The sequence below is a fragment of the Stigmatopora nigra genome, chromosome 6 (genome assembly GCF_051989575.1).
Source record: "Stigmatopora nigra isolate UIUO_SnigA chromosome 6, RoL_Snig_1.1, whole genome shotgun sequence".
Taxonomy (NCBI): domain Eukaryota; kingdom Metazoa; phylum Chordata; class Actinopteri; order Syngnathiformes; family Syngnathidae; genus Stigmatopora; species Stigmatopora nigra.
In genome coordinates this window covers 15,245,167-15,258,244 of record NC_135513.1, presented here as the reverse complement: position 1 = coordinate 15,258,244, position 13,078 = coordinate 15,245,167, and the positions used below count along the sequence as shown (strand labels likewise).

The following is a 13,078-nucleotide window of genomic DNA, read 5'->3' as shown; positions in this document are numbered from 1 at the left end:
CAAAATGAACTGATAAAAGAATGCCCAATAAGCTATTTCACTTAAACATTTGGGTACAATTATGATTAAACAATAGATAAACTAATCCTTTGTAATTTAAATAATAATTCCAATTTCAGACAATTAACCGAATGTAAAAGTAAAAGCTTTATCATCTCTAATCAGGTCATCCAATCCATTAAATAAGATTATTGTGGATTATTAAATGTTTAAGGCAAATTAGCATTAATATGCCAACACTGTTAAAAATGTGATTGGACTAAAATTCATTCATATACAAATACTTATTTTGTTTTTCATACGCCTAATAGTATTTGATTAAACTGAAAATAAATTGAAAATCGTACTGTGTAATTTTAGAAACTACCACTTTGTGCAAATATTTTCAACAATACAAGAAATAAAAAAACACAAACACTCAAAATTACTTCTCGGTAAAACATATTTCTTCTAAGTATACATGTTTCAATATCCTAAATTTAACCATCATTAAAGTCCCTACATTTTATTTTGAAATGTGAAATAAAAACATGTATTAATTCCTCTCTGTTAAACAAGTTGAAGTGACCCAAATGCGAATGAACTAACCCGCCCCCCTCCCTTCCCGTTTAGGGGCAGATTCCTGCGTGCGCGTCCCCGCCCCCTCCAGCGCGCGCGCGCACGCCGGCATCGCTGTTAGCCGAGGACGGCCTCCACCATCCACGCTTCCACGCTCGCCTCCTGCGTCGAACAAACGCCATTCCTCGGTTCCTCGGAGGGGTCGAACCAGGGGGCCGCCGAGCCCACAGGAGTCCACCGTTCCACCGACCTGCCCCCCTCCGAACATGGCCACCCCCCACGCGGCTCCAGACATCCGTCCGGAGTCGACAGAGTCCAGCCGCCCGGACCCCGCTTGCCTCCAAGCTCAGAAATGGATCGAGGTAAGCGGACTCGTTTCGAACCGTAGTCGGGGGAGGGAGGACTGGATTTGGCTTTAGGGGGTGGGGGTTCCCTCCCCTGTCTGCCCGGAGGGCGGATATAAATAAACAGCCGCCGCCGGTACGCCGTCACCTGTTCCGTGGGGAGGGGGAGTCGGCGTGTGTGCGTGTCTCGGGTTGCAGTGCTTTGGAAAGTTGGCCAGGGAAACACGATACGCCGTGATGGACGATTCATCGCGCTGGTCATTTGGGGGGTTTCTTTTGCTAAAATTGCATGTTAGTTCCACGCCGGGGGGCAGGAACGCCCACTTGTTCTAGGGTGGTTGCTATGGGGATGAAACCGGGCCACCGTTCACGCGCCAGCAGCATTCGACGATGATGGGATGGGATTATCGTCGGCATCATCCGTTCTTGTCATAGGAATATGCTAACGTGCGTACGCTATGGTACTTTTGACCCCGTTTAAATATTAATACGTATTGCAATATGAATTGGATGAATTTATTGTGATTATACAGGTATGATGAGATTTAGCAGACTATAAATCGTCGATAAGTTAGAAAGAAAAATAAAGAGGATTATTCACGGCAGTGTACTGAAGAGTAAATAGTAACACAAACAAGTAGTATAATAATAAATAAGGCATGTACAATATAGGAAAAAACAGAATGATAAAAAGTAGGAAAAGAATTGCACATTTTTAAAAAAGTTTGAGTAAAATAGATAAAAATTCTGAAAAATAAGTTCAATTAATTCCATCAATTGAGCTCCACAAACTATTTGCAATTGACAAAAGTACAAAACAAAATGTAAGTAAAAATGGGCCAACCCCGACTTCTCACTCGCCGGCCCCCCGCTCGGCCTCGTTATTCAAGGGGCCCGTTTATACTCACCCAGTTCACATTTGTTCCGCCCCCCACTTTAAACCTTGAACTCTACTGTAGCGGCCATCTTGGCCAGGTCTGCCCTATATTAAAACTTAATGCTACAACCTCCACTCTAAAAATTATGTTAATGAACATGTATATACGTAAATAGTGTGTTTTTGACAATTTTACTTCTCGTGGTGGTCCCACCACTTAAGTCCATTTTCCCTAGCCGTTTTTTGACCGTTAATGCGCTAATGGTTTTTAGCGGCGAACCTCGCGGGCACTCTGGCCGTGCATTCGCCAAGAAGCCTTCTAATGGAGTCCATCCACGTCTCCCATCCCTCTGTCTCGCTGTGCTGCTTTGTTGTTTTTCTGCTTTGGAATTGTCTAGGTTTATTTTCAGCGTGGTCTAGGCTGCTTCTATTTACAGTGTGCTTGTTTTTTTTTTTTTTTTAACTCTCACAGGTGCTAATTACTCAATGTAGGCGCCATGGAATGGATATAGAAATATATATAGGAATATTCCCAATGTGTATGTGTGAGAAGGTTGAGTGACAGCGGTTACTACGGCAACATGACATGGGCAGACCCTTTATCGGGGCAACCACGTGACCCCAAATAAAGTGGGAAATCAGGAATTAAAAATTTGAAAAATAAAATCCATCAGACTATTGGGTCGTGCAATTTTACCCCGGTCCTCTAGGTAGTGCTATAGTGAATTATAAAGGAATGAGGCCATTTAAAAAAAAACATGTATTCTCTTGTTTTAAAACTAAAATGAACATGTTGTTATTTTGTGTTTTTAATTGAAATTGTTGCACTTTGTTTACCTGAAAAAAAGTACTTATCTTGCGATTGGTTTCCTCTAGGCTGGGATAGGCTCCAGCACCCCCTTTGTGTGGATGAGCATGTACATCTAGTATTTGTTGTGTCCCTGGGACAGGCAGTCAGCAATTCCCGTCCGTCCAAACTTTAATCTGGATTGATCTGGATTATCGCATGTGAAAAAAAACATGCTTCATAAGTTAACCCGCTCGTTGCTTTTTGCTTTTGTTTATCTTTTGGGTTCCACCAACCATGCTGACTTCTCCGGTGCCAGGCGGTGACGGGGAAGAGCTTTGGGGACAACGACTTTCGCGGCGCCTTGGAGAACGGCGTCCTGCTGTGCGAGTAAGCGCGACCACCCCCGCCGCCACTCTCGCAACTCCATCCCCTTTCTAAACCAAATGTGGCCCCGCCCCCTCGTCTGTTTAGGCTCCTGAGCGCAATCAGACCTGGCCTGGTCAAGAAGATAAACAGGCTGCCCACTCCAATCGCCGGCCTGGTAAGGAGACGCCGAAAAGTCTAAAATGGGGTTTTAAATGGGGAATTTGTTCTAATTGACTTATTAGCCATTTTGTCCAATCATTCTATTTGCAGGGGAAAAATGGCATTCATATTTACTGCCATTTTTTTATGTTGACTATAAGACGACTAAAATTTTACAAAGTGTAAAGACGTAAAATACAAAATTTACAAAAAAATAAAAAAACAAAATCCTTGATTTCAAGAATATCCTCAACATCAATATTTTTGTACATTACCATTAATTTCCATTTTTCCAACCAGGACAACTTGTCAGTCTTCCTCCGAGGCTGCGAACAACTGGGCTTAAAAGGCTCGCAGCTGTTTGACCCGGGCGACCTCCAGGACACGTCAATCCGAGCCAACCTCACGTAAATACAAAAAAACAAAACTTCCCCAAAAATACAATAATAACATCACAGCGTCTCTCCCGACAGGGACTCGGACTGCAGCCGCAAACTGAAAAACGTGAGCACCATTTCTCTTTTTCCTGAGTGACCATGAACGCCTCACTGCCTTTTTGTAATCCCTGCTTTCTGTCTGGCAGGTTTTGAACACCGTCTTCTGGTTGGCCAAAGCGGCCTCAACTTTTTACAACGGGCCCGTTCTCCACCTCAAAGAATTTGAGGGGCTGCTGGCCAATATGAAGGTAGGGGGGAGGGGCCTCTTTGTTTGTTTGTTTATATTTGTTGTGAAGAGTCGTTTTGTTTCGACTCACCTCGGGGTGACACAAATGAGCATTGGGGTTAATTGGGATGAATCTTTTAATGACTTGTTAGCTCAAAATGAGGATATTGTTAGAGATGATGATTTTGTACCGGTCCCCCACTTTTAGGACCCAGAGGAAGCGGGCGAGGGCTCGCGGAAACGCGGCGTTCGGGACAGCGGCCTGGATTGCTGGGATTCTGAGCGAAGCGAATCGCTCTCGCCGCCCAGACACGCTCGAGACGACTCTCTTGATAGGTCAGACAAGGCCTCTTTTGTCCCTTTTTTTCTTCTACTTCGCAAAGACATAATCTTTTTTTTTTATTTGCAGTTTGGACTCATTTGGCTCACGCTCGCAGCACAGCCCTTCTCCCGATGTGGCCAATCGAGGCAACGCCGAAGGTAAGCACGCAATTGACAGTCATACACGCCCAATCAAAAGAACACAAGGTTTTACTCATCTTTGTTTTTGTGTGATACATCTTTGTCAGAAAGTTGGGCAAATATTAAAAAAGTGTTACAGTCTTTTCTCGATCACAAATTCTTTTTTTCTGCTATTAATTATTACTTTTGTTTTTAAGCTCAGAAAAATGTGAAAATCCATGCTGAAAAACCGCAATATTTGAGGGATTACTGTATTTGCTATCTTCAGTTAGCCTAATTCTGCTTACTCATGCTAACGTAGTGAATAATTCAAAACTTTGTTTTCTTGGTGTTTAAAAACCAATAACAAAGTCTGACTCCACTTTTAAACCAGGACGAGAGGCCGACCCAGAAACAGACGCCGGAAAAAGACCCGACGTCCAAAAAGACGACATGTCAGCCCGCCGTGCCGCGAGCAGCGAGGCTCGAACCCCCGTCGCCTTCAACCAGTTCCTCCCTAACCGTAGCAACGCCGGCTTCTACCTGCCCAACGCCAGACGTCGACCTCGCACCGAGGACGGAGAACAGCGCAGGTAAGCGCACTTTTGGATTTAAGCGAACGGTTTCCTGTAATTTGGCGCCGGCCGGACAGGCCGCCAGAGGGCAAAAAACCTCAAAAGAGCGTCACTTGGGCGACGGAGCGCCAGGACGAAACGGAAACGTGCGAACGGACCAGGCTGCGGACGCTGGAGACGGCGGGCATCAAAGTTTTGCCGGCCGCGCTCCGCTATGGAAGGTTAGCGCTCGGATGGCGTTGCCCGTGTGGCCATTAATCTTGGTGCAGTGGCGACTAACTGCTTGGTTTCCTCGGACAAACTCCTCACTTGGGTTTTCTACCGATTGGACTAACGTTGTTGTGGATCCAAGGCGTTATAGGCCATGGTTAAAATCCCTTCACTTCAACGCAGCCCTCCCCCTCCCCCGGAGAAAGCGCCATCGCCCGAAATCATCCTCCGCCGCCACAACGACTTTTTAAGCGGGCGCAAATCCGCTTGGGATTCGTCTGAGGAAGGAGAAAGCGAGGAGCAGAAGGTCCCGGATGTTCTGAAGGACGACCTGGCGTCCCGCCGAGCCGCCCGGGGACCCGCCGTCCCCCAGGCGCATCGCTTTGTGGCCGCGCCGCCGCCATTTCTGGAGTCCAAGGACCGGGAACGCTGGGAAAGTATCCGGCGATCGTCCCAGGTTACGTTGAAGGACGCCAGGTTAGAAGACGCCGCGTCTGGGGTAGATCACGGGAGTTCTACACGGAAAATCCCAGACGAGGACAGCCAAGATGGGGACGCAGAGAGGCCCAAAGTGATGCCCGACAAGCAGGCGGACGACCTGGCGTTCCGGCGAGCTCGGCCCCGCCCCCTTCGCCAGGACGGACCCAACACCTCGACGGCGGGCGCCATGAGCCCGGCCGACGTTCAGAAGTGGGAGCGACTCAGGATGAGCGAAGCCAGGTGCCGCACACGTCATCTTATTATTTGCATTTTTATGCTAAGCTAACCAATTTGCTAAAGTTCCAACAATAATAGAGCACTCCGCCCCCTAGTGGCTGTTCTTTCCCCTTCCAAAGCCACTTGGCTTCTTTTCACCACTTTATTTATTCTCCTCATTATCGTGCACTTCGTCTGAGGGGCTCCGAAAGGCCAGAGAATGCGTCTGTCCGTCCGTCCGTCCTTGTCGCCGAGCGCGTGTTGGCGAGGAGAAACAAAAGAGGCCGTTGTGACTCGCCGCGTCCTCCCAACCTTTTGTTGCTTGTCCTCGTGGCACCCGTGTCACGAGATGCCACAGGGGAGGTTTTGTTGCGCCTTCAAGTCTCACGTGGACAAAATGGCTGACGCGCTAAACGCGGCTACGCCAGGCGCTAACAAGGGCCGAAAAAAAATAGCCAATGAATAGAGAGAGGATCAGCTGGCTCCAGCACCCCCCGCGACCCTAGTGTGGATAAAGTAGTTAAAAGTATTAGAGATGATTGACATGTTTGTATTTTATTGAAATATATCATGTATTGTTTTCGATCCTTAACATTTTCTCGTAGAATAATTCTTAGCGGTCGGGAACCTTGGTGTTAGCGTGCGTCGCCATAGCAACGTCTTCTACGTCCTCCCTGATTTATGTCAACCTTTCATTTGTATAGTGAGGGCGACCCATTGCGGCGAAATGTCACTAGGCGCTAGACTCCTCTCCCGGGCGACGGTCTGGTCGCCGTGACGACCGATGGTCCACCGTCCCGAGCGAGAAGGCAGGCGTAAACGCCGAGCGTTTTTCCAATTTTGAATGGACTCCAAAAATTAGGGATTGGGCGTCAAGCATAGTCCCAAAATAGTGACAAAATTTCCCTTAAAACACATTTAAAAAAAACCCTAACCCACCCCCACAGCCTCTCTGATGAAGAAAACCCGCCTCCTGAAGCTCCCCCCAAGTTCTCCACCTGTTCGCCCGAGGTTCCTGTCCCTCAGGCCCAGGTGGACGTCCCCCTGGCCGATTGTGAGCGCAGTTTAAACCACGAAGAAGATGAAGAAGAAAAAGATGAAAAGATTCCTGACTTAAAAAAAGACGACATGATGGCGCGGCGAACCGGCGTTTTCCAGAACCGGAGCTCTTCACTGGCTTCTCACAAGTGCTTCCTGCCTTCCCCTGCTTCAAATTTTAAAGCCCGCCTTCCCGACGGCGGCTTGGGAGGACCCCGAAGTGGCTCGGGTTCAATTCCGACATCTCTCCGGGCTCTGCCTCGTGGAACGGAAGAAGTATTAACCAGCAAGGAGGTTCTTTCCGAAGCAGATAAAGACAACATGGTCGCTCCAAAATCCAGCGCCACCTTCCAGCGGTTTCTACCGGTGCCCGTAACACTTCAAAACAAGGCCGGAAAAAGTCCTGAGGTGGAACAAGTGCCTAAAAATGAAATGGAAAAGAGCTTTTTGACGTCGGATGACGATCTGTCGCTGCCACCAATGATGTGAGAAGCCCGATTTTCATCCAGCCACTTCATTGGCCCGTTCCAAGCCGCCTCCTTCACTTGGTTTTTGTCCTTCCAGGATGGTCCGGCGAGTAGCTTTTACGCGGGAGGAGGTTCAGTGAGTTCCTCTGCCGGATTTTGGTGAAAAATCTGCATGCGCACGGAGTTTTTTTGTACACTTGAAGGTCATTTACAAAAAAAGAGGTGGCCAAGATTCTGCCTGTATAGAATTTGAACTTTAAAGTCAGTGTTTGGAGTTAATTCTCACAATTCTGACTTTATTTTCATATTTTTTTAGAAGATTTCGGAGAATAAAGTCAGAATTGGGAGTCTCGAATTCGGATTCTGAGAATGAAATGTTTTCTGATCATATTTAAAAAGCATGTTCACCATTTTAAGCGAGTAAAGTAAAGTTTGACCATGTGACGTTGTGCCGCTAACCCGCTTGAAACTTGTGTTTTTATCGTCATGAATTGCTAACATGCTAGCTTTTCACCATTCCCTTTTTCTTTGGCGTTTGCCGACTGGGCGACAGACTTCCAATCTGCTTCACCTGAATAGATGGCGCTCAAAGGACGATTCACGAATGGCCTGCTGTGTTTTAATACTTTAATTGAATAGCTTATTTTTAATACTTTATTTTCTGACCCATCCAGGAGCGTGAGCATGGGCGACATGGCCGAGCGGGAAGAGGCGGGACAGCCGGCGCCGACGCCGGCGCCGCCCAGCGGGCCCCGTCACGAGCCCACGCACGAGCACTACGACCAAGACGAGGACGACCAGTGGCAGAGTGTGAGACAACCTTTATTTTCCCCATTCAAATTTGAGGAAAATAATGAATGTGATGGGATTAGTTTAGGTGGCCTGTTTAAAAAAAAACGTTTTTCCTTCTCATTTTTATTTTAAAGTGCCACCAATTAATTGAAAGATGAATATTATTTTTGGGACCCCCGCAGGACTTGGCCCGTTGGAAAAACCGCCGCCGCTGCGCTTCACGGGGGTTGATCCAGAAGGAAGAAGAACGCAAGCGCTTGGAGAAGATCAATGGCGAAGTGGGCGATAAGAGGAAGAGCATCAAAACCTACAAGGAGATTGTGGAGGACAAGTAAGTGTCCCACAGATCCCGGAAAACCTGGCCTGCTCTCTAAACCTTTTTGGCCCTTCCGCCAGGGAGCGTCGAGAGGCGGAGCTCTGCGAGGAGTACCGCGGGGCGGCCACGGCGGAGGAGGCCGCCGCAGTCCTACGTCGCTACGCTCTGCGCTTCACCATCAGTGACGCCACGCTGGACTTCCTCAATCTACCCCGAGCCGCCGCCGATCTCGAGCGGGAAGAAAACGCCGGACGGACGGAATTGACGCCGACCCTCGAAGGTGGCGAGCCGAGGTATTTTATGGACGCAATTACAGTAATCCCTTGAGTATCACGGTTAATGTAGACCACAGGTGTCAAAGTGGCGGATCATTTTGTGCGGCCCGAGAAACTCAATGATGAGTGCCGACTTTATGTTTTAGGATCAAATTCAAATGAATGAATAATAATATATATACTTTTTTGTTTTACTTTAGTGCTGAATCCTGTAGCAAGCCTAGCTTCCAAGCTTCTTCCGATTCCACGCCACTTGAACACCAAGAAGAGGAAAAAGCCGCCTCCCCTCCCAGCCAATCAGCTCCAAGCAAATCACAGCCGGCGACCCGATCCAAATCGGATTCCCAACCTCCAAAATCCAAACCATCAACACCCACTATCATCGCAACACCCACGCCGGCTCACCCCTCTGTGGCTCCGCCCTCCCGTCCCGTCCCCCTGCTGGCGGCCAAGCCGTACTGCCAACCGCGCAGTTCGCGTGGAGTGAAGGTAAACAATCCAATCCATACATTCCTTATCACAATTCATATTTTCCTATTCGTCTTTTCTGATTGGCCCGTTCGAATTTAAAGATAGGAATAAAAATGTCACATTTTCCCATTTTTGCAAAGACGGACGGCCTGGTTCGCGTCAACGGCGACGCGGACGCCTCGCCGGTGCATTCGCCGTCGAAGAAGGAACCCTCGCTTTCCACGCCGGTCGACGCCCCGCCTCTTTCCCCCGTGTCGCCGCCCTCCTCGGCGGTGGATGGCTGGCCCCCGGCCCACGCACCCTCGCCCTCCTCATCCTTCTCGTCTTCTTCGTCGTCCACCATTGGCTCGCTCTTCAGCGGGAGGAACTGCGTCACCAAGACCACCATCGTCACCGAGCTCACTCAGACGGTGGTGGGAGGAGACAACAGTCAGGTAAGCCAGCGTGAAGAGCCACCTGGAATCGAACCCTCGACCCCAGAACTGCGAGGCAGATGTTCTAAACCAAGGGTGTCAGACTCGGGTTCGTTCGCGGGCCGTGTTAACGTCAACTTGATTTGTTTTTAGATTTTACCCAATTATTTTTGAACTAAAAACTGAAAAAAAATGATTAATAAATAACAATGATTGTTTTAAAAAGGGTAAAATCAGGAAATTTACTACACCTATACTCTTCATTTGAATTTGATCCTAAAACTGAAAGTCAGCACTCACAATTGACTTTCTCGGGCCACAGAAAACGATGCGGTGGGCCACATTTTGGCCCACGGGCCGCCACTTTGTTGACAAGTGTGTCATATTGACTTTCAGGGGAACGGAAGCATGACGACGACGGCGGAGGAAAAACAAGCCGAGTCGCTGTGGTCGTCGTCATTGTCCACCTCCGCGAGCGTCACGCAAGAACCTCCCCCCGCCACCGCCACAGGTCTGTTGACTTACCCACACATTTGCGGGCCGACAAAAGACTCACGTCCCTTCTTCCTCCCTCCAGAAACGGACCAGGAAACGTCCATGAGCGTGAGTACACTCATCCATTTCTACTTTCCACTTTTCCTCTTTCCGCTTTTCCCTTTGTGCGGCATCTCCACCCGCCCTTTGACCTTTCCTCTTTTTTCCTGTCCGATTGCCTTTGTGTGTGTGTTTGTGTACGCTTGCGGGACGGTTGTAGATTGAGACCCCCGTGTTGAATTTGGCTAAGCGTGTTAATCACTGGGTGTGGGACCCCAATGAGGAACGTAAGCGGGTGGAAAAGTGGCAACGAGAGCAAGAGCGACTACTACAGGTAAAACCGTGCTATTGCAAGGGTCCTATGTGTGTGTGCAACAAGAAAATCATTTTTTTTTGTCACTCTGTCGCTTTATAATTTCTAACTTTGATAATCAGTAAATTGTATGATATTTCCAAAATGCATATTATTAATATTTTGGGGATGATCAATTTGTGACTTTTGTGCTTATTGTCATTAAAGGAGCAGTACCAGAAGGAACAGGAGAAACTGAAAAAAGAATGGGAGAAAGCTCAACTGGAGGCGCAGGAGGAGGAACGCAAGCATAACGAAGAGGTAGAGAGAATAGACTCGTTGGCTGGGGAAGGCTCCGGCACCCCCCGCGACCCATTACCTCTTTTTAGGAGAGGAAAATCCTGGAGGAGACTGTGGCGCCCCTCAACAACAGCTCGGCTGCCACGTCGCCACCCACCCGGGTCCAAGAAAGCGGCGGTCGTCAAAATGGCTGCCAGGATGTGAGGGAGAGTGGAGAGCCACATCCGTCCCAATTGCACTTTTTACAAGGTGAAATTTCTTGGTTATGGTAGCAAAGCAGACACTAGACACACAAGACATTGTAGACCGAGCTAAAAAAAATTGTAGCCACACACAGGACGTTTTTAGTGTTTTTTTTTGTGAATGGGACATTTAGCCTTTAGCTTCATCCCTCAAAAATTGTGTAGTTGAGTTGATGAGGCTAATTTCTAGTTATTAGTTTTTTTGTGGCACAATTTACTGTAGCAATAATTGTTGTATGGGCACACTGTAAGCTAATTGTTATGGTGAACCTAGCGTCGCATTCAACTCAACTTTTTTGTTGTTGTTTTTTTAGATAGGGAGCCAGCAAAAAAGTATGAATTATTGAAGACGGCGTCGCTGGACCGGAACACTCCGCCCAACCTGCTACGTGATGTTAAAAGGTCTTTTCAAATCTTTTTTAAATATGCCAACTTTTTATTATCTTATCATGAAATGAGAGCAAGTTGCTAACTCAATGCTAATTATATTTTGAATTCATTTATTTTATTTATTTATCTTTTAACAGGTCGGACTCCCACGACGGCCTGTCCGCAACTCCCACCAAGTCATCGCCGTTAGTCAGCGGGAAAAAGCTCTGCTCGGGTTGTTCCCAACCTGTCGGCAAAGGCGCGGCGATGATCATCCAAACGCTCGGTCTCTTCTTCCACATGCACTGTTTCAAGGTACCCCAAACTCAACAAACCTTTTTATCACTGTATTTATTAATATGGGGGTGAAAATTGTGAATCATAGGGCGTCTTAAACCCGATTTTTTTTTTATTTAAGCATTTTAAGGTAATTTTAAACACCCAGCTTATACGCAAAGGTGGCTTATATGCGAGTATTTTCTTTAATATGCGTCATTTGTGTACACAGTGCGCCACATGTGAGGGCGACCTCGGGACGGACGTACGGATTCGTCACGGGCTTCTCAGCTGTCACCAATGCTACCTGACAGCAATAGGTAAAAATCAATCAAAAAAACTATTTTTTGGGGTTATTCATTATCAATATGCATTTTTTTTTGGTTGGCGGCAGGCGGAGGACAGCCCACCACGCTATGATGATGCAAACTCCCACAAATATCACTTTGTTCAAATATCTAAATGGACCATAAACATTTGCTAGCATGAACGCGGCATATTTATCACAAAACAAGCACAATAAATCCAGCAGAATGATAAGAAATACATAATCCTACTCTTAATGCTCTCAGATGATCAAGAGTGCCAAACTAGTGCAATCTTAAAATATATCAATATAATTTTAATAAAGATATTAAAATCGGAATGAGTTCAAATTTAATATGTAAAAAAATACGTTAAAAATATATAAAATCAGAAATATTTAAATAAATACATATTTTAAAATATTTTTAATGAACCAGATAGATAGTTATTTAAGTATAATGCTTTTTAAAAATTATTTATTCCAGAATAAGAATTAAATAATTTTAAAATATTTTTAAACGAACTAATGAAGATAGAAAATGTAAATTAAAAACTTGACTAACTCCGTTTAAATTAAATAAAGTGGAAAAAAAGTTTTAAAAAATTAACTAAAAATCTAAAACTAAATGAATGACAACTAAAATGATAATATTTTTTAATGACACATTGATTTCTTTAATTTTGGCACTCCTGGTCTTCCACTTTTTATTTTATTTTATAAGTAGCACCACCGTTTTAATGCCTTACCGTCCGTCCATCTCTGTTTTTCCACTTTTGCATGAAAAAGCTAAGTTATCGTTTGCTATGCAGTAAACTCCACATTTAAGTTGGTTGTATACCTCGACGACGCATGTTGAATTTCAAACTATTTTCCCTTTTGAACTTGTCAACCAGTGCCTTATTTGAGTGTGACGCGTGCACCTTTTAAATTTTGTGTGATGTTTGATGACGTGAATTTCCATACCAGCAAGCCATCCACCTCTTCTTCCGGCTTCCTCTTTTTTCCAGCTTAAACCAATGAACTGTAAAGCACGCTGCTTCCCTTTCTTATTTTTAGCATCGTTTCTTCTTAACGTCTGCTGCTCTCTGTTTTCTGTCCGAAGAATGCGCCGCTCGCCATCTTTTATAGCTGCTCTCTTTGTCAATAAAATGGTCTGCAATGGATTCTTTCTTCTGGAATCAATTCATTCCATGTCGAAAAATTGATCGGAGGACAGTTGAAAATGTATTGTTATTAATTTTCTTAAGTAATATATTTGAATCTAATGTTAAATCTAAAATGCCTCCAATAGACATCTTATTATTTTT

At 45.9% G+C, this 13,078-nt stretch overlaps 1 protein-coding gene across 1 annotated transcript; it reads left to right on the top strand.

The window, feature by feature from the left end:
* Positions 1-824: 824 nt before the first annotated feature.
* Positions 825-12,934, top strand: LOC144198236 (LIM and calponin homology domains-containing protein 1-like). The gene is made up of 27 exons (XM_077719147.1): positions 825-920; positions 2,886-2,956; positions 3,041-3,110; positions 3,395-3,501; positions 3,568-3,598; positions 3,678-3,779; positions 3,966-4,093; positions 4,167-4,237; positions 4,593-4,791; positions 4,851-4,965; positions 5,135-5,703; positions 6,627-7,202; positions 7,282-7,320; positions 7,859-7,994; positions 8,159-8,307; positions 8,373-8,585; positions 8,768-9,056; positions 9,179-9,472; positions 9,848-9,962; positions 10,029-10,054; positions 10,206-10,319; positions 10,506-10,598; positions 10,667-10,826; positions 11,134-11,221; positions 11,347-11,503; positions 11,697-11,784; positions 11,859-12,934. The coding sequence occupies exons 1-27, from the start codon at positions 825-827 to the stop codon at positions 11,882-11,884; spliced, it is 4,122 nt and encodes a 1,373-aa protein (XP_077575273.1). The 3' UTR covers positions 11,885-12,934.
* Positions 12,935-13,078: the final 144 nt, after the last annotated feature.

Bases quoted from the DNA above. Each gene is read 5' to 3' on its own strand.
- LOC144198236 (XM_077719147.1), top strand. From the start codon at position 825: ATGGCCACCCCCCACGCGGCTCCAGACATCCGTCCGGAGTCGACAGAG. The intron at 3,111-3,394 runs GTAAGGAGACGC...TTTTCCAACCAG, and splicing joins CCACTCCAATCGCCGGCCTG to GACAACTTGTCAGTCTTCCT. The intron at 11,785-11,858 runs GTAAAAATCAAT...GGTTGGCGGCAG, and splicing joins ATGCTACCTGACAGCAATAG to GCGGAGGACAGCCCACCACG.